The sequence below is a fragment of the Diceros bicornis genome, chromosome 17, assembly GCF_020826845.1.
Source record: "Diceros bicornis minor isolate mBicDic1 chromosome 17, mDicBic1.mat.cur, whole genome shotgun sequence".
Lineage (NCBI taxonomy): Eukaryota > Metazoa > Chordata > Mammalia > Perissodactyla > Rhinocerotidae > Diceros > Diceros bicornis.
This window is the reverse complement of record NC_080756.1, coordinates 48,638,233-48,660,131: the sequence shown is the minus strand read 5'-3', so window position 1 is coordinate 48,660,131 and position 21,899 is coordinate 48,638,233. Positions and strand designations below refer to the sequence as shown.

At 37.2% G+C, this 21,899-nt stretch overlaps 1 protein-coding gene across 1 annotated transcript in view; it reads right to left on the bottom strand.

The window, feature by feature from the left end:
* LRP6 (LDL receptor related protein 6) overlaps nucleotides 1–21,899 on the bottom strand; it is a 176,060-nt gene that overhangs the window by 94,657 nt on the left and 59,504 nt on the right. The window contains exon 3 of the mRNA XM_058558744.1: nucleotides 5,062–5,259. Within this exon, the coding sequence (XP_058414727.1) occupies nucleotides 5,062–5,259 (198 nt within the window). The remainder of the gene's footprint in view (nucleotides 1–5,061; nucleotides 5,260–21,899) is intronic.

Below are 21,899 nucleotides of genomic sequence, written 5' to 3'. Positions count from 1 at the left end.
GATCCCATTATTATTACATAATGACCTTCTTTGTCTCTTGTTACAGTCTTTGGCATGAGGCCTATTTTGTCTGATGTAAGTATAGCTATCACTGTTTTCTTTTGGTTTCCATTCACGTGGCATATATTTTCCATTCCTTCACTTTCAGAGTATGTGTTTCCTTAAATCTGAAGTGTGTCTCCTGTAGGCAGCACAGAGTTGGGTCTTCTGTTTTTATCCATTCAGCGAGCCACTCTATGTGTTCTCACTGGAGAATTTAAGGCCATTTCCATATAAAATAATTACTGATGGGTATGGACATACTATCGCCATTTTATTCATTGTTTTCTGGCTGTTTTGTATTTCATTTGTTCCTTTCTTCTTCTCTTGCTCTCTTCCTTTGTGATATAATGATTTTCTGTAGTGGTATGTTTAGATTCCTTTCTACTAATCTTTTGTGTATCTATTATAGATTTTTCCTTTTGGTTACCATGAGGCTTATATAAGATATCTATCCCAGCAGGGGTGAGTGCAGAGGGAGCAGTCAGAATTGTCCATCTCACAGTCTTTCCCTGAAAAAGGTCTATTTTCATACTTTAAAAGCTGCTGTCTAATGGTCAGGCTTCTAATTTAGCAGACTTCCAGAGGTTGACTGCACTCATCCTGGGAGAGTGGGGATGCCAGCAGACACCACCTCTGCCTTCTCCCTCGAGCCCTCTCCAAATCACCAGCATCTCCATGGAAGGAGCTTGTACATACATCTGGGCCCCCAGCCTTTGTGGATGCCACCCAATGGATGGGCCCCCGGATTGCCTGGCTCTGAAAGCCAACGGGGCTTGTAGCCACAAGCCCCACAGCACTGTAGCAAACAATGAAGCAGTTCTTAATGCGTACAGGAACAACCTCTTCCATGGCTATATACCCAGGTCCAATGCAGAGGAAGCAGGAGAAAAAAAGCCCGTCTCCAAATTTCTCCCTGGAAGGGCCCTAACTATATTGTTTCCCAGCTGCTGCCTGGGGGGTTGGCTTCCAAACAGCCTGCATCTAGGTGCTGAGTGTGATCCTCCCCTTTGGAACACTTGACAAATCTTGGCAGACCCTCAACTACCGGGAGCCAGTAAGAACAAAGAAACCAGCTTGGACAATCAAAAAGGGTTGAGAGACAACCAAGAGCATAGGCCAGGCTGATTGATAAGGTTCATCTCCTACATGAGACCACTTTGTCAGGACTGTTAGAGATAGCTGTTTCATCTAATGTGCAGAAACCAACACAAAGAGACAAGGAAAATGAAGAAACAAGGGAATATGTTCCAAACACAAGAACAAGGTAAAACTCCAGAAACAGACTTTATGAAATGGATTTACCTGATAAAAGAGTTCAAAATAATGGTCATAAAGATGCTCACCAAAGTCAGCAGAATAATACAATAACAAAGTGAGAATTTCAACAAAGAGATAGAAAATATCAAACAGAAATCACAGAGCTGAAAAATACAATAACTGAAGTCAAAAATTCAATAGAGGGGTAAAACAGAACACTAGATCAAGCAGGCGAAAGATCAGCAAACTCGAAGACAGAGCAGTGAAGTTCATCCAGTCAGAGAAGTAAAAACAAGAAAGAATGAAACAAAGTGAAGATGGCTTAAAGGACACCATCAACTGGACCACTACTCACATGATGGGGTCTCAGAAGGAGAAGACAGAAAGGGGCAGAAAGCTTACTCAAAGAAAATGGCTAAAAATTTCCCTAACCTGGGGGGAAAAAAATCAACATACAGATCCAGGAAGCCCAGAAGGTTCCAAATAAAATTAATCCAAAAGGACCCACACCAAGACATATTATAATTAAATTGTCAAAAGTTAAAGACAAGAACAGAATCTTAAAAGTGGCGAGAGAAAAACAACTTGTTTCACACAGGGAACCCCCATAAGACTATCAGCAGAAACTCTGCAGGCCAGAACAGAGTGGCACAATATATTCAAAGTGCTGAAAGAAAAAACTGCCAACTAAGAATACTCTACCCAACAAAGTTGTCCTTCAAAATGGAAGGAGAGATAAAGGGTTTTCCAGAGAAGTAAAAGCATAAGGAGCTCATCATCACTAGACCAGCCCTATGAGAAATGTTAAAAGAATGTCTTCAAGCTGAAACAAAAGGGTGCTAACTAGTAATAGGAAAACATATGAAAATATAAATCTCACTGGTAAAGGTAAATACATGGTTAAATTCAGAAAACTCTCATGTTGTAAAGGTAGTGGGTAAATCACTTATAAATCTAGCATGAAGGTTAAAGGACAAAAGTAATAATAATAAAAATAACTATAATAGTGTGCTAATGGATACACAAGGTAAAAAGATGTACATGGTGAAATCAGAAACATTAAATGTGTGTGGGGAGAGAGTACAAATGTAGAGCTTAAGTATGTGTTCAAAGTTAGCTTAAAATACTGTGAGAAACGTAAGATGTTCTTTATAAAAAACTTATATGAGATTTTACCTTGATACTTTTATGTTTCTCATGTTTATGTGAAATTAGTTTTCCTGAACTTCTAGAAGGTGGTATTCAATGTAGTTTTTCTAACATTACAGAATTCACTCTTCTGTTGTTTTCATGTAATGTTAAAAAATATGGTAGCTTGCTTTCTGAGATCACTCAACTGTTCCTCTCCCCATCCTTATCTGGACCTTCTCTTTCCTTCCCCTTGCGTTTATCTCAATTTTACCGATATTGCTCAATTTTGATGTTACTACTATTCTATTCAGTTTTGTCTCTACTCAGTGTGGTACCCTGTCCTGGTAGAGCACTTTAGCAGGTCCTTTCCAAGAACCTGTGGAGCTAGACTGCTGTAACCTCTTCTGTCTTTACCATGGACACAGTGGACTTGCCTGATATGGGAGTGGGCAACCGCTCAACCTCTCATTCCAGCTGCTACTCTTAATACAGGCCACCACATTATCTAGTAAATAGTTGAGGCTATTTTGAAGGTCTCCTGCTTGAAGTTCTATGAGATACCCCATTCATTCTCTCTGCTTACTTTTACATAGACAGTAACACTATGGATGTCTTCTGGCTATTAGTGGTCTGCCCTGACCTGCTTTCATTTCTAGATGCCTGAAGTTAGTTTTATGATATGTTTTTGGATATGCTATCTAGTTTCACTGGTTTTTGTGTGGGTATTCTGAGGGAGTTTTTTTTAAAAAAATAAAATAAAACTATGACTTGGGCATGTTTACTTTCTAGCATCCCTCTCAAGGCCAAATCTGAAGTTCAAACACAACAATTATGTCTTTATACTCATCATACACTTATTACCTTTTTTTTTTTTTTTAAAGATTTTATTTATTTTTCCCCCCCAAAGCCCCAGTAGATAGTTGTATGTCATAGCCGCACATCCTTCTAGTTGCTGCATGTGGGACGCGGCCTCAGCATGGCCGGAGATGCGGTGTGTCGGTGCGTGCCCGGGATCCCAACCCGGGCCACCAGCAGCGCAGCGCGCACACTCAACCGCTAAGCCACAGGGCCAGCCCCTCACTTCTTACTTTTTTTGACATTTATTTCTAACTGTTTTTAAACCATCTTGTTGTTAAGTCATTTCATTCTTTTTTAAAACAAGGCAAAAAATACTCCAACTCCATGATTACAAAAAGTTTATTTTAGTAAGTTCTTTAAATCTTTCCTGGTCTTCAATACTTCTAAACGCTTCCTTATTCATAGTTCAGATAACTTACAAATGTTTATACTTCGAGAAATTCCTTCAACTACCTAAGGCTCACTGTTTCTAGTAGGGTCTTAGAATGAGACCTCCAGCAACCCAAATAATCATTCAAACACAAGAACATAAATATAAACTGTCTTTAAAACATGAACATGGGAGCGTGATGGGTTTGCAGGCATCAGCTGAAGACTCAGTCTACTGCTCGGGGCAACTGGGAGGCATGAGAGGTGGGCACAGGACCCAGAAGTTGGGCCCAGAGGCACAGGTGGCACCTGCTCCACAGGACCTGCATGCCATGGAGTTGGAGGTGGGGAGGAACGTTTCACCCAGGGGCCACTCAAGCCACAGCACCAGGATCCCTTTCCCTGAAGTGATGCCTTGGAATCGATCCCTCAAATACCCAGAGCTATGGACTTACTTCCTTTCTATAACTACTCGAGGCCAACTGATTTGTAGAAAATAATGGTGACACCTCAATTTAAAAATACATAATTTGGGGCCCGTTTTCATGTATCTGACAGAACAACCAACTTGCCCATTTAAAAAACAATCAAATAACTAAAGAAAAAATATATACGAATATGATCTGAGCAGAAAGTCCATTTTTATGTATTATAACTTTGTCTTCCTTGAATACTGGGGTGTAGCATACATGCAGTAGGCTTTCTTCTACTCTAGTGGCCAGCAAATTACAGCTCATTGGCTCACTGTATGTTTTATAAATAAAGTTTTACTGGAACACAGCCATGCCATTCCCTTACATGTTATCTGTAGCTGCTTTCACACCACAATAGCAGAGGTTAAGTAGTTGCAACAAGGATCATATGGCCCACAAAGCCTAAAATATTTACTATCTGGTCCTTAACAGAAAAGTTGGCCGATCCTGCCCTAGTCTAGAGATTTATCAAACAAGCCTCCACGAGCAGCTCCGGGCGGCTCTATAAGTAATTCTGAGTAGAATGACTTTGTTGTATTGGGTGTCCAGCACATCGTAGAATCTTTAGCATTCCTAGCCCCCAGGAACTAAAATGCCAGTAGCACTCCCAGTCCTTGTGTTAACCAAAATTCTCCACACATTTCCAAACACTCTGGGAGAGAGCAGAAGTACTGTCTCTGGTTGAGAACCAGTGAAGAAATAAATTAGCTCAGAGTAAAGAAGGAGAAAATATAATCCATAAATTCTAAATGCTACCAAGATAAAAGAGGTAACTATGCTTCTTATTTAAGAGCAAACTGAAAGTCTATTCTTCTTCCCCTTTGATACTTAGCCAAAAACAGAGTAATTTATTCTTAATAAAATTAGGATTTATAATTTGATTACTATTTCAAGACATCATGGAGTTTATAAATTTATAAAGCAATCTTACCTATTTGTTCCATCCAGATTTGATTTGTGGATGAAATTAAGTTTTGCATCGGCCCAATAAAGCTTCCGTTCCTCATAATCCAAAGTCAGTCCATTTGGCCAGTAAATTTCAGTGTTTATTATAATGAAGCGACTTGAACCATCCATTCCAGCACGTTCTATCTTTGGTACTTCTCCCCAGTCTGTCCAGTACATGAATCTAAAAATCATATAAACAATAAAACCATGACATAAGCAGGTTAACAGCCACGTATTCTATAACTATCACTATTAAATAAAGAAAGCTCTCTCAGAACACTAAAACTGGAACCCTTAGAAATTATTATCTAAATTTTAATAATCTACCTTTTTGGTCACCACCATGATAATAACTGATTCAGGCAAGCATTATCACAGATGCAAAAGCCATTTGATCAAAGTTTACTGGGAAAAAGGATATTTACATTGTCTGAATTTATTTCCCTACAGATTACTTATTAATGACAGAGGGGAAAATGATAACATTAGAAGAAGTAAACTTGGTGGACACCACCTTAACCACATCATCAATAAGGGAACAAACTGGCATCATATATGTGATGTACTGGAAAGGACACACCATCTTTTAGGTAGATTCTGCTATATAGTATGCCTGCCAAAAGATGCATAACCTGAACCAAATTATGAGGAAACAGAACCAAATTGAGGAACATTCTAGAAAACAACTGGCCTTTGAAAATATCAATGTCATAAGAGTCAAAGAAAGGCTAAGGAATTGATCTAGATTAGATGAGAATAAACAGACACGATAACTACATAAAGTGCATGATTCTAGAATGATCAGTTGGGAAAAATGCTATAAAGACATTATTGGGAAACCTGCCAAAATTTGCTGGACTGTCAATTATATAATAGAAATGTACTAATGTTAAATTTTCTATATGATCATTGTCCCGTGGTTAAAGCATACAGGATTTCATTGTACTATTTTTGTTTCTATTCTACAAGTTTGAAATTTTTTCAAAATAAAAAGGATAGAAAGTCTGAATAGTTTCATTCCAGAGGGAAAAAGAAAATTTTCCTTGATTTAAAGGTAAAACTCTTAATGTGTTATATTTCAATTAAAAGCATATTTTTAAAAAGTTAATGAGGGTGCTATGAACTAGATATGAGGTACTCAATAAACATGTTGAAACACAACTGAAATTCAGGTATAAATTTTACTCAGAAAATTAACGGAATGGTGTAACTGGAATGATTCTACTTGTGCATACTGATATTTCACATTAACTGCTTACTCAAAAAAATGATGGGAAGAGAATATCAGGTGAGGAATGAAGAGACAGTCACGCGCTGCATAATGACATTTCAGTCAATGATGGACCACATACACAACAGTGGTCCTATAAGATCAGTACCATACAGCCTATCTGTCTAGTACGTTACACATCTAGATTTGTGTAAGTACACTCTATGATGTTCATGCAACAACAAAATCGCCTAAGGACGCATTTCTTAGTAAGTATCCCCGTCGTTAAGCAATGCATGACTCTACTTCCTAGATACAAATCACTGTGCTTTTATTATCTCAAGCCTAATAGAAACATTATGAAACATTATTTGTCCATCATAATACTTCAGAAAAAACTCAGAAAAGTTAGTGCATTACTCAAAGTCATATAGCTAATAAATGCAGAAGAGAAATTTGAACTTATATCACTTAGATTCCAAAGTCAATGCTTATGCCACAAGTCAAAGCCTTGATTTGTAAGGAATAAAAGGCAAAGCGCACCAGAGATTGATGATAGTGATTAGATACTGTCCAGAATGAGGGGCAAGGGAATGACCAGAGTCACACCAGATAAAACTATATAGGAAGGCAAACCAGACAATTTTAGACCATGTTAAAATTTTTGTTTTTTATTCTGAAAGCAACATAAAGGCACCTGAAGACGTTTAAGATTGAAGGTGAAATGACTGGCTTTGTGGGGGGTTTTTTGAGGGGATTAGGGGGGCAGTGGCTGAAGTGTCGAGATGGACTAGAAGAAGGCTAAAACGAAAACAGAGAGGCCACAGCTCCCAAAATGGCTCTGTGAAGAACTCAGCAAATTCTCTCCCCTAAAACCAATAAAAAAACAAGAAAAGATTGTCAAAAAATAACTGAAGTCTCTGAAAATTGATCAAAGGGCACACAAAAAGATGAGAAGCATTTATTCAAGAAAATCTATTAAATCTCAGTAAGAATTGTGGTATTTCACCTAAAGGTTATTTGCATTACTATCCACACTGCTGGGTTTGTGGCACAGACACTCTGCCCTGAGCAGACATGGCAGGCCATAAAGATTGGCACCCCACCCACAAAAGAGGGGGGTGACTTTATTTGGAGCAGGTAATGGAAAAATCTATGCCCAAGAATGTTGTCAAAAATAAGAGTGTTCTCAATAGCAAACAATCAGAGAGGGCTATTATCCCAGCAATATTGGTTGGGACAGGCAACAAATGGCAGGCCAGACAGAAATTTAAGAGGGAGACCCTGGGAAAGAGACAGCCAAAGAGGGCCTTATGTGCATATTTATCCTTGGTGGTCAGAAAGGCTGTGTGCATGCACAAGGCTGCTCCTGCTCAAGAGATATCAGAGAGAATTCTTTGAAGACCAGTCTCTGGCCGAATGTGGGAAAACTTTAAACTTCCTAAAATTTGAAAACATTCCGCAAACTACAAACAGATTCAAAGAAAAATGGTGAAGCACTTACTGGTTCAAGGTATTTCAGAACAACCTCTAATCAATGATTAGCAGACCAATAAGATATAGTGACCTAGGGGCAACCCCTAGAAAGCCAGGCTTAAAACTTCTAACAAGAAAAAAAATTTTGAGCAGTGACTTCAGAAGCAGCACACTGAGAGGGAAAATACGCCAAAGAATTAGTCCAGGCAAGTCATTAAACAAACAAAAACAACAGCAACAAGCCAGGGAAAGGTCAGAATACACATTTGCTATAAGACATTACCTAACATTTCTAGTTTTCAACAAAAAATTATGAGACATCCAAAGACACAGAAAGTTTGACCCAAGTATGAACTTAGCAGACAAGAACTTCAAAGTTGCTATTATAAATATGTTCAAAGAACTAAAGGAAAGAATGTTTAAGAATTAAAGGAATGGATGACGATGACTCATCAAAGACAGAAAGTGTAAAAAAAAAAAAAAAAGGAAGAAATTCTGGAGTTGAAAAATACAAAAACCTAAATGAAGAATAAAATGAATGGGCTTTCAAGAGCAGATCTGAGCTGGCTGAAGAATCAGCAAACTTGAACACAGAGCAAGAGGGATTATCCAATATGAAGAGCTGAAAGAAAAAGGAAGGAAGAAACATGAGGAATATGTGGGACACTGACACACACATAATGGAGCACCAGAGGATAAAAAATTGGGAAGGAAAAAATCTCAAATAAATAATGAACAAAAACTTCCCAAATTTGATAAAAAATATGAACCCATACATCCAAGAAGCCTAACAAACTCCAAGTAAGATAAACACAGAGATACATAACTATACATATTAGTCGAACTGCTGAAAGACAAAGAGAAATCTTGAAACCAGTAAGAGAAAAACAACTCATCACATGCAAAGAAACCACAATTTGACTAATAGCCGATTTCTCATCAGAACAATGAAGGGCAGAAAGCAGTGGGATGACATACACAAAGTGCTGAAAGAAAAAAAAAATTCAACCAAGAACTCCACATATAGCAAAACTATCCTTCAAAAATGAAGGTGAAATAAAGACATCTCCACATAAACAAAGCGAGAGAATTTGTGGCTTGCAGTCCTGCCTTACAAAAGATACCAAAGGAAGTTCTTCAGGCTGAGAAGCAGCAACATTAGATGTTAACTCAAATCCACATGAAGCAGCAAACAGTACTCATACAGATAATTATGTAGGTAATCATCAAAGACAGTATAAATATATATTTTTCCTTTTTCTTCTCTTAATGGATCAAAAAGACAATTGCACAAAAAAGTAATTATAAAATTGTATTATTGGGCTTATAACATATAAAGATGCAATATACACGAAAATAACAGCACTAAGGTAGGGAAAGGGGAAGCAACAATGAGGCAAGGAAATCATAGCAGAAATTAACTCAAAGCCACAAGACAAAATAAAGAGTACCAGAAGTGGTAAATACGTAGGTTAACATAAAAAACTTACAGATTTTTTTCTCAGTTGTTCCTTATCTACCTTTTTTTTTTTTTTTTGTGAGGAGATCAGCCCTGAGCTAACATCCATGCCAATCCTCCTCTTTTTGCTGAGGAAGACCGGCCCTGAGCTAACATCTATTGCCAATCGTCCTCCTTTTTCTCCCCAAAGCCCAAGCAGATAGCTGTATGTCACAGTTGCACATCCTTCTAGTTGGTGTATGTGGGACGCGGCCCCAGCATGGCGGGACAAGCGGTGCGTCAGTGCGCAGCCAGGGTCCGTACCCGGGCCCCCAGTAGCGGAGCGCGCGCACTTAACCGCTAAGCCATGGGGCCGGCCCCATGTTCCTTATCTTCTTTAAAAAATGTTAAGACTTTCCAGTTCCTGCACTATTCTTACATGCACAATAAACTCTTACTAAATACCAAAACAAAACAAAAAAACCTATAAGACTGCTTAAAGCAATTATTATGACACAGTATTAGTGGTTTTATAACATACAGACAATAATATATGACAGTAGCAAAACAGAGAAGGAAGGAAATAGATCAATACTGGAGGAAAGTTTCTCTATTTTATTGGAATTAAATTAGCATTAATCTGAAGTCCACTGTGATTAAGATAGATATTATAATCCCTACAACGAATACTAAGAAAATATCTCAAAAATTACAGTTAAAAATTCAACAAAAGGGCCGGCCCGGTGGCGCAAGCGGTTAAGTGCGCGCGCTCCGCTGCGGCAGCCCGGGGTTCGCTGGTTCGGATCCCAGGCGCGCACCGACGCACTGCTTGGTAAGTCATGCTGTGGCGCCGTCCCATATAAAGTGGAGGAAGATGGGCACCGATGTTAGCCCAGGGCCGTCTTCCTCAGCAAAAAAAAAAAAAAAAAAAAGAGGAGGATTGGCGGATGTTAGCTCAGGGCTGATCTCCTCACCGAAAAAAAAAAAAAAAAAAATTCAACAAAAGAATTAAAATGGTACACTAGAAAACACCTGTTTAAAAAAGGAGGCAGTTAAGTTGAAGCAGAGCAACAAAAAGACAAGACATAAGGAAAACAAACAGCAAAATGAAAGACGTAACTACACTCAAGTAAATAACATTAAAATATAAATGGATTAAAGATTTCAATCAAAAAAGAGATTGTCAGAGGACAGAGTCAACAGATATTTGGGAAGGAAAAACTGACAGGACTTGGCTATGAGGGGTGAAGGAAGAGTAGCAATTGAGAATGATTTCTAGGTCTCTGGACAGAAAATGATGCCTTAAAAGAAGATAAATAGAATATATATCAAAATAAATACACAGCTATTAAAATAGTGTTCAACCATATACACCGTCTGGTGGTATGGATATTATATTTGGGGAATCACTGGTACAGAGAACTGCTCTTTCGTTGTAACTGTTCAACTTTAAGTTGTATAATTTATGGTTACAAGTACTTAAAGTGTGGAAAATTTAGACTATAAAATATACCATAGCACAGTGATCTAGAGTACAGATTCTAGAGCTGGGCTGCTCAGCTCAGCCACTTCCTAGATGTGTGATCTTGAGCAAGTTACTTCACCTCTCTGTCTCTCATGTTCCTCATCTATAACATGAGGATTACAAAGAGAACTACCTCATGGGGTTGTTGTGAAAATTAAAGCAGTTAATATATGTAAGCCACTTACAAGCCCTACATACGCTTTAGTTACTGTTGTTGTCTGATTATGTCATAAATCCCCCGTTTATGGGTTCTCACTTTTAGAATAAAGGGAAAAATCATTAACATAATCTTTAACTCTGTACTATCTGGCTCCTATCCATCTCTTCAGATTCAATTTATGCCACTCTTCACCTTATTCATTACATGCCAGTCCCTCATAGGGGCCACACTCCCCGGCACTATAGGGCTTTCCCTCTACGTATTATCTTCCTCTTTCAGAGTTCATCTTAAATAGTACTTCCTCTGAGAAGCCTTCCCTTAAATCCCAAATTAGATTATATGCTCCCTTATAAGCTCTCAGAGTACTTTATATTCATAGCATTTACAACTATAATTGATTATTTGCTTAATGCTTAGTTTATTACCTCTAACTTACACATTTATGTTTTATGTATTTTCTGGATTAAAGCAGGTTTAAAAGAAAAAGTAAATGAAGGATAAATTTTCTACTTTCTGATTTGTATTAGATACAGTATTCCTTTTGCTTGAGGCATATAAATGCCTCATTGTTAATAACGCTACTGATTATATGAAAGTGCTCTTGTCTACAACAGCTAACAGAAAAGAAATAATACATTTGAAGGATAAGTTGGTAGAGAAAGTGACTAGAGATTTCCAATGATCACAGACTGAATTTGGAGGTAGCATTTCATTATGTAGTTTGATACACTAATTTATAAAATCTGAGTGCCGACTGTTCAAAGGTCATTCTATCCGTAAATATTTTAATAATGTTCTAACTAATAGCTCATTTCTGATTTATATATTACAGAAAGCTAAAAATAAAAAAGTTGGGGCCAGCCCCATGGCTTAGCAGTTAAGTGCACACGCTCCGATGCTGGGTGGCCCGGGTTCGGATCCCGGGCACGCACTGACGCACCGCTTCTCCGGCCATGCTGAGGCTGTGTCCCACAGACAGCAACTAGAAGGATGTGCAACTATGACATACAACTATCTACTGGGGCTTTGGGGGGGAAATAAATAAATAAATAAATAAAATTATTTAAAAAAAAGGTTGGATTTTAGAGAATGAATTTATAATAAGAAAATTAGATCTCTCACCATAAGAGTTTTTAAAAGAAAGGCAACAACTATTCAATGACATAATATAACAGTTCCTAGCTTGATAATCAACCCATGTACCATCCGTTCTTTTATTATCATGTAATCTGAGTTCAAGGCATTCCTAGCCTAAATTTTTTTCTTTTTTATTGAAATATAATTGACATATAACATCCTGTAAGTTTAAGGTGTACACACATTTGTTTGCTACATTTATATATTGCAATATGATTTCCATCACAGCATTAGCTAACACCTCTATGACGTCACATAATTATCATTTCTTTTTGGTGGTGGGAACAATTAAGGTCTAGTCTCTTAGCAACTTTGAGGTTTATAATCCAGTATTGTTAACTATAATCACTATGTTGTACATTAGCTCTCCAGGACGTATTTATCTACCAGCTCCTAGTTTGTACCCTTAAACAACACATCCCACCCTCCAGCCTCTGGGAACTACCATTGTACTCTCTGATTTTTATGAGTTCAGCTTTTTTAGGTTCCACATCTAAGTGATATTATACAGTATTTGTCCTTCTCTGTCTGACATCTCACTTAGCATAATGCCCTCAAGATCCATCCATGTTGTCACAAATGGCAGGACTTCCTGCTTTCTCATGGCTGAATAATATTTCATTATATATACCACACCTTCTTTCCATTAAAGGACACTCAGGCTGTGTCCGTATCTTAGCTATTGTGAATAATGCTGCAGTGAACATGGGAGTGCATATAATCTCTTCGAAATCCTGTTTTCATTTTCTTTGAATATATACCCAGAAGTGGGATTAATGGGTCATATATAGCAGTTCTTTTTTTTTTTAACTTTTTGTTTATTGCAGTAACATTGGTTTATAACATTGTAAAAATTTCAGGTGTACATCATTGTACTTCTATTTCTGCATGGACTACATCATGTTCACCACCAAAATACTAATTACAACCCATCACCACACACATGTACCGAATTATCCCTTTCACCCTCCTCCCTCCCCCCTTCCCCTCTGGTAACCACCAATCCAATCTCTGTCCCCATGTGTTTGTTTATTGTTGTTATTATCTACTACTTAATGAAGGAAATCATATGGTATTTGACCTTCTCCCTCTGACTTATTTCACTTTGCATTATACCCTCAATGTCCATCCATGTTGTCACAAATGCCTGGATTTCATCGTTTCTTATGGCTGAGTAGTATTCCATTGTGTATATATACCACATCTTCTTTATCCATTCGTCCCTTGATGGGCACTTAGGTTGCTTCCAAGTCTTGGCTATTGTGAATAACGCTGCAATGAACACAGGGGTGCATGTACCTTTGCAAATTGGTGTTTTCAAGTTCTTTGGATAAATACCCAACAGTGGAATAGCTGGATCATATGGTTCTATCCTTGATTTTTTGAGGAATCTCCATACTGTTTTCCATAGTGGCTGCACCAGTTTGCACTCCCACCAGCAGTGTATGAGAGTTCCCTTCTCTCCACATCCTCTCCATATATATAGTAGTTCTATTTTTAATTTTCTGAGAAACCTCCATACTAGTTTTAGTGACTGAACCAATTTACACACCTACCAACAGTGTACAAAGGTTCCCTTATCTCTAGATCCTCACCAACGCTTACCTCTTATCTTCTTGATGACAGCCATTCTAACAGGTGTAAGGTCATATCTCATCACCAGTGGTTTTGATTTGCATTTCCCTAATGATTAGTGATGTGAAGCATCTTTTCATGTACCTGTTGGCCATCTGGATGTCTTCTTTTGAAAACTGTCTTTTAGTTCCTTTGCCTATTTTTTATCAGATTGTTTTTTGTTGTTGTTATTGAGTTATATGAGTTCTTCATATATTTTAGATATTAACCTTTATTTGATACATGGTTTAAAGTATTTTCTCCCATTCTGTAGGTTACCTTTCATTTTTTCGATTTTCTTTTGCTGTGCAGAAGCTTTTCAGTTTGATATAGTCCCGCTTATTGATTTTTGCTTTTGTTGCCTGTGCTAGCCTAGATTTTTTCATTTTTGCCTGAAAGTCATTTCACTGTTTTGGATCTCTACAAGGAGCAGAAGGGGGAAGGGGGATAAACTGAATATCTGTACATATCCTTTCCCAATCAGCTATAATTCCCATAAATTAAGTACTCAGTTGAGAAGTAATCTTATGCATATGGTCAAAGAACAACCTAAAAATGGCAAATAAAATCATGTAGAAGCTTTCTTCAAAAGCTAAAATTAAAATTTAAACTCTTTCTATCTGTACCAAAATACACAATTTCCCCAAGCTTCTTTTGTTGTTAAATAAATATACTATATAACAACTCAGAAGCAGATTTACCAAAAATAAAGCTTAAGCAAACTTCAGGGTCCCTCACTTCTCCAGGCCCCTTATAATACCTTGTTCTTAATTTTGTACAGGTAATCATCACTCTGCACAGCTCCAATATGTGTGAACTTCAGTTACCACAGTTTGTTAAATAACATTAGTCTCCCCTTAACCTGGTCAAATTTCAGTTATCACAGTATATTTACCGGGAGTGCACAAAGTACAAATTTCACTGCCAGCTCCACAAATCACTATGTAAATGACAGATGTGCATGAAGATCAGTGACCAATCACATTCTTCTTTCAAAGTCTGATTGGTCCCTGCTCATCTGTTATTCACCTCACACACAGACAGCAAAGCATGCAGCTGTGTTGCCTCCTTGTACTGATAAACCAATGTAACATTTTATAACAATGGATTATCAAAAGGAAATTGGCACAGAAAGATGAAGAGGCAGCAAAGAAATGAAAAGTGATAATACAGGAAGTAAATCTGAATTGAACATAGAGTTATACAAGAAATAGCTGACTGTGGGAATGTTGACACTGCTGCCATTCAAGAGACTCTGGATAAATACGCACCAGGAGAACTTAGTCAAGGCCAGCTTATCACCATAAATGCAAAAAGTGGTTACAACAAAAAGGATGAACACGTCCCAGAGTGATGTCAGTAAAAAAATTTCACATTGAAGAAACTCTCTAAGATATTTCACAACATTGAAAACACAAAGGATGAAATGTTTTGAAAGTGTGATCCAAACATAAAAAGTAATATGACAATTCACCAAGGCATACATAAGATGTTTGCTCCATATGGTAAGTTATACAATCAGAAAGCAATGGCACACTCTGTTCAAACTACTTGACAACTTTGTACAAGAAATGAAACACTTAAATTCTCAATATTTCTAATATTTTAAATTATAGTATACTAAATAAATATTAGTTTATTTTTTTCATTTCCCTATATATTTGTATCAGATAGTAATAATCCTTAGTGTTTTGGCAAAAAATTTTTAAAGGTCACCAAAGAACTACAATTTATCCATTGATTATTAAGATTGCTTTGTACAGTTTTGGTTTTGTATAGCCTTGCACATTTTAGTATTTGTCAAATTTTCCTCCACAGGAAAAACATTTTTTGGTTAATCATTATTTCATATTTGTCAGTTCAGTTCAATACAGCTAACTAACACTAAGCACCTAGTATGTGACAAACATCCCTTGAGGTGTGGTCCTGGCATTCAAGGATTTTTCAGAATAGACAGTTTTCAGATAATATAGCAAGGGCTAAAGAGAGGTTGCTCTGAAAGCAACAGAAGAGGGGCTGTGAGTCCCACCAGAGACAATGACACCTGAGTTGAGCCTTGAAGGAGGAGCAGGTGGTTTCATAGGAAATCAGGAGGAGAAAACATTACACTCAGGCACAAATTGTGTGTAGAAGGAACTACATGCATTCCAATAATATTACAGCATGAAATGGAAGGTTTGAGATCAGGCTGGAGAAGAAAGAGATCAAATCTCACACAGAGCTTTATATACATACTCAGGAGCTTGGACTCGACTTTTTAGGCACCAGGAAATCATTGATAAGTTGGATTATTTTGGGGGGGAGAGATGACCTGGTCAAATATTTACATTTTCTATAGTGGCAGCTATTGGATTTAAATGAAGAAAAACACAGATACTAGTTATTTCAATTTTTCAGGGAAAAAGGATGAGGAGACAATTAAAGCAATGGTAGTAGAACAAAATAACAGAAATATTCATTTATATAAAAGGTTAGGGCCTTTCTTGAGGTCTAACCTACCTTTCCAGTTTCATCTCCTATTATTCCCTATCTTGAATCCTATGGTTATAGCCCTAAGTTGACAAACAGGTTTCCTTCCCACTAACTACCAACCATTAGTGATTTATTGCAGTACTCTGTTCACAAAGACTGTGAAGCCTCCTCAGAGCTATAGGGGGAACTCAATGATTAGTTACTGACTTCTGCCAACAACCCAGGAGAGGAGAGTATCAGACCTGCCTTTGTTGATCCTATTCTAAACACAGTGACTGCATGCTCTTCCCAAAAGACACCAGAAGTTTCTCGTCCCTTGGTTTTTGCATACTATTTTACTCCATCCTAATTTAAAATGCTAATAACTACCATCAATAATTAATTCAGGAAGTTGCAGCTATTACAAAGTAACTTCTATGAGCTAGCTATTCCACAACAAATAATCATAAAATTAAACAAAATATATGAGGCAGCTGTTCCAGGAACTGAAAATAGGCACCAGAAAACTGGAAACTGTGAGGCAAGAGAAATTCACTAGGCGATCTCCACAATCACCCCAACTCAACCTGGTGACCATTTTTCAACCAAAGGGCAGAAAGCTGGAGTCAAAGTTAGGAATGGTGGTCCCAATGAGCTTAAGGAGGCAGAGAGTTTGAGGCAGTAGAAAAAACTAGAATCTGCAGGGCCCCAAAGAGGAGGGAGTTACACTGAGTGGGGGTGGTATCAGGGATCCCCATGAGTCCTTGGCCAAGAACCAAGCTGTGCATATACAAGTTGCTCAAGGATTATCAGAGTACTCTGCTATCAGGTTGAGAACAGGACCAAAGTACCAGAGGTCAAGCAGTGCGAGTGGGCTTAAATGTTCTGCCAAGCCAGAGTAAAGAGCCTCAACAACACGCTGGGCATTCAGCTGAGAGACTACAAAAAATATGAACTACACTCTAGAGCTATGGTTCTCAAAGTGTGGGTCAAGAACACCTGGAGATCCCAGGAATCCTTTCAGGGGGTCTGCAGGGTCAAAACTGTTTTCATAGTATTGATAAGTTTTATGTCTGTATTTATTTAGCCTTTTTCACTCTCAATCTGGAGTTTCCAGAGACGATATAAGGTATAATAATGACTTCACCCTGGTGGCTTACAGAAAACAGGTTTTGGATATAAATATATACATGTTCAGAGATTAACTCAGTTTGTGTTCAGTACTTTTCTGTTCTTAGTAACTAGCTTTGATTATACCTGCTATAATCTCTGTACCTCATTACCACCTAAAATATCATTATTTTTGAAATCCCAAAATTTTCCTTGTGCCTAGGTAGAAACACACCAAGAAGTACATACACTGTTTCATTTTGGAATATTTCTTAATTTTTAAATTTCATTTTAAAGTATTTTGGAATTTACTAGCATTCTATTCTAAAATAACAGAAAATTTACTTACATTTGTCTTGTATTTAAGAATAGATCAGGGCTGGCCCCGTGGCTTAGCGGTTAAGTGCGGGCGCTCTGCTGCTGCAGGCCCGGGGTTCAGATCCCGGGCGCGCACCGACGCACCGCTTCTCCGGCCATGCTGGGGCCGCGTCCCACATACAGCAACTAGAAGGCTGTGCAACTATGACATACAACTATCTACTGGGGCTTTGGGGGAAAAAAATAAATAAATAAAAATTAAAAAAAAAAAAAAGAATGGATCATGGCTTAAAAAAGGGAAATTAGAAGACTCACTTCCTCAATTCATAACTGTACTGTCTACTTTCAAAGACACCAAAAAAGATGAAACTGGTCTATCAGAGACAGTTCTCTGACTTGCGGAAGGGAAGAAATCTACTCCAAGATCCTAAGCGAAACAGAAATTGTAAATGAGAAATGAAATATTACAAACGCAATCTTTCCACTGCTTATACATGTTATCTTATTGTGAATAGTATTATTCCAGTTAAGTTGAGGCATTATTTTGAGACTAATCATTCAGAGTTTAAATGTAAAAATGACCTCGTTAAAAGCCAAAGAATGTTTATTACAGCCTTCCAGCTGAAGAAGCATACAACAACTGAGAGGTTATTAAAGCCTTCTCCAGTTAACACTGCTGAATTCTTCCTAGATGAAAAGTCAATTAAAAAATTATAGCACTGCCAATTTCCAATGATCCAGTAACACACCAAATTAAAAATTTAGCTGCAAACTTGAAAAGAAATGTTAATATGTCATCTGAAGAATTGTGCTGTTGCCTTACACATGAATGAATCTAAAGATATGGCTTGATTTACTATTTCACTTGTTCATCAGGTGTCAGTACCAACTAATCGTCAAATAAAATCTTTTATGCGAATGCTCAGAACAATGAACATAAGTGGTGCCAAAATATTCAAAGCGGGGTACCAATTTTGTGAACTGCACAGATTATCCTGAACAACTGTGTTGATATTTGCACTGATGGTCCAAAAGCAATGATGGGTAAAACTGCTGGCACTTTAATACAAATCAGTAATACAAATCAAGGCAATGGCAACCAACTGTACTAGTAGTCACTGTATTCATTCTTCACCATACACCAAAACAAAGTCTCAATGAACACTGTTTTTGGTAAGGCAAAAAATTTATTAATTTCATTAGATCTCAACCTTTGATTATACATTTAATATTCTATGTGACAAAACGGGAATTATAGATAAAGTACTTCTGCTGCATACGGAAGTATAATGGCTGTCTTGAGGAAAAGCACTTGGCCAACTCTAAGTTGTGAGCTGAGCTAGCTGCTTTTCTTCATGGAACATCACCTTTACTTTAAAAAAAAAAAAAATGACTAACAAACTATGGTTAATAGTCTTGGAAATAAAGGAAATGAACTTGTCACTTCAATTTGTTGCCAATAATAAAACTGGAGCTTTCTGCATTCAATCTGTTATAGTACATATATATATTTGACAAAAGACTTATATCTTCAGTATATGAAAAACTCCTAAAACTCAATAAAAGGAAGACAGCCAATCCAATTAAAAACTGGTCAAAAGATCTGAATGGACACATCAACAAAAGACATACAAATGGCAAAAGGCACACAAGAGGATATTCAACATAATTATTCACCAGAGAAATGCAAATTAAAACTATAATGAGACATCACTACATACCTACTAGGATGTCTAAACTTTAAAAAATTGACAATACAAAGTGCTAGCAAAGATGCAGAGCAACTGAAACTCTTGTACACTGCTAGTACTAATGCAAAACGGCACATCCACTTTGGAAAATGGTTTGGCAGTTTCTTACGGTAAACAAACATTTCCATGAGCTCCAGTAACCCTGCTCCTAGGTATTTACTCAAGAGAAATTAAATATACATTCACTCAAAAATCTATATGCAAATTTTTATAGCAGATGTACTCATAATCACCCAAAACTAGTGAACGTCCTTCAAATGATAAATGGACAAACTGTGGTACATTCATACAATAGAATACTCTCAGCAATAAAAAGAACTACTGACACAAGAATATGTATAAATTTCAAATGCTTTATGGTAAGAGAAAGAAGCTGGATTCAAAACACTACATGACATACGATTCCATTTATATGACATTCTGGAAAAGACAAAACTATATAGAGTCAGAAAACAGTTCAGTGGTTGCCTAGGGCTGCAGGTGGGAGAAAGGGTTGATGACAAAAAGACAAGAGTGAATTGGCAGCCGGGGGGGGGGGGTGGGCAGAGTTGTGGAATTATCCCATATTTTAATTGTGGTGGTGACTACCCAAATGTTTGCATTTGTCTAAATTCAGAACTGCCCACCAAAAAGTGTAAATTTAATGTACGGATATTTTACTTTAATTTTTTAAAATGGGTAAAAGACTTCACTAGATACTTCACAAAAGAAGATACATGAATGGCCAAATTGGCACATAAGAAGATGTTTAATCTCATTAATCATGAGGGAAATTCAAATTAAAAACGGTAATAAGACACCATTTCACACTCACTACTAGAACGGCCAACATTAAAAAGACCAACAACACTAGGTGTTGCTGAGGATGGAGCAACTGGAACTCTCACGCACTGTTAGTATAAGCACTTTGGAAAACAGTTTGGCAGTTTCTTATAAAGTTAAACATACACTTAACCATACGAACCAGCAATTCCATTTTTAGGTATTTACTCAAAAGAAATAAAAATATATATCCGTACAACAACTTGTACATGCAAGTTCACAGACACTTTACTCATAATAGCCAAACACCGGAAACAACACAAATGTCCATCAACAGGATGATAAACAAACTCCAGTATATTCATACAATGGAATACTACTCAGCAATATAAGAGAACCAACTATACATACATTCAACAACAAGGATGAATTTTTAAAATTATGTTGAACAAAAGAAGCCAGACTCAAAAGAGTACCTACTACATGACTTCATTATATGAAGTTCTAGATTCAGCAAAACTAACCTACAGTGATAGAAATCAGATCAGTAGTTACTGAGGTGGGAGTAGGGGTTGACTTGAAAGACGCTACGGCAACTCTCTGGAGTGAGGTGATGAAAATGTTTTCTTGGGAAATACATTTATCAAAACCCATCAAGCTATAAACGTAAAAATATGCATATTTCTGCATATAAATTATATCTCAATAAAGTTGCCTGAAACACAAATAAGAAACAAGAGACTATTTTTTTTTCTTTTCTTTTCTTTTTTGTGAGGGAGATCAGCCCTGACCTAACATCTGTCGCCAATCCTCCTCTTTTTGCTGAGGAAGACTGGCCCTGGGCTAACATCTGTGCCCATCTTCCTCCACTTTATATGGGAGGCCGCCACAGTATGGCTTGACAAGCAGTGCGTTGGTGCGCGCCCGGGATCCGAACCCTAGGCCACCGAAGCGCACACTTAACCGCTACACCACCAGGGAGGCCCAAGAGACTATTTTTAAAAGTCAATTCAAAGGTAACTTTTCTGTAAAAGCGTTTACCAGCTTGCCCAGATAAAGTAGAATTACTGCCTCCTATGTGCTCCTGTAGCAGATTTCACTGTGCTACAGTACTTATCACAGTTTGTAGATAAATTACAAAGAACTCACATGGACTGACCATAAGCAATTTCCACATTATCAAGATGGATATAGCAATAAGTGCTATTGTCTTCTTTGTAATATAATTTAGGTAAGTCTCCCAATTGTCACTAACTTTGTCTAAGCAAGCAAAAACTTACAAATAAGAACTCAGTATCTAGTTTATGGTGAAATAAAAAGTTGTTACAAATGAATTGGTCAGCTGAACAAGAATTTTAGTAATAAATAAAACTATCTGCATGCCACTGTTTAAGCAAAGCTAATAAATAACCCTTCCATTACTCAACCCTAAAAAAAATTTCAAGTTCTGTTATTTCAAAGATGAGAGTCAGATAAAGGCTTCAACTACAACAAATGAAACTGAGAATGAGATGAGAATCTGAAGAAAATTTACAATTTTTAAATGAAGCTTATTGACATTTTCTTGTTCAAATATTTAAAATTTAAAGTAATAAATTTCATCAATAAATACTAACTAGTTCCATTTGTTATTTGATTAACTTTTAGTTAAAAGCTCATTACAAATTTAATATAGAAAGAAAAGAAGCACAGGAAGTAGAAAAAGACAGAGTATTTTATAAGTTACCAGGCTATTATTCAATTTTTTAAAATGTACTGAGCACCTATTAGGAGCTAAGCACCATGCTTGACATAAGGAATACAAAAATAAGCAAGGCAAACTATCGCCCCTATGAAACTTGCAACCTAGGCAAGAAGTGATAAGTGTAT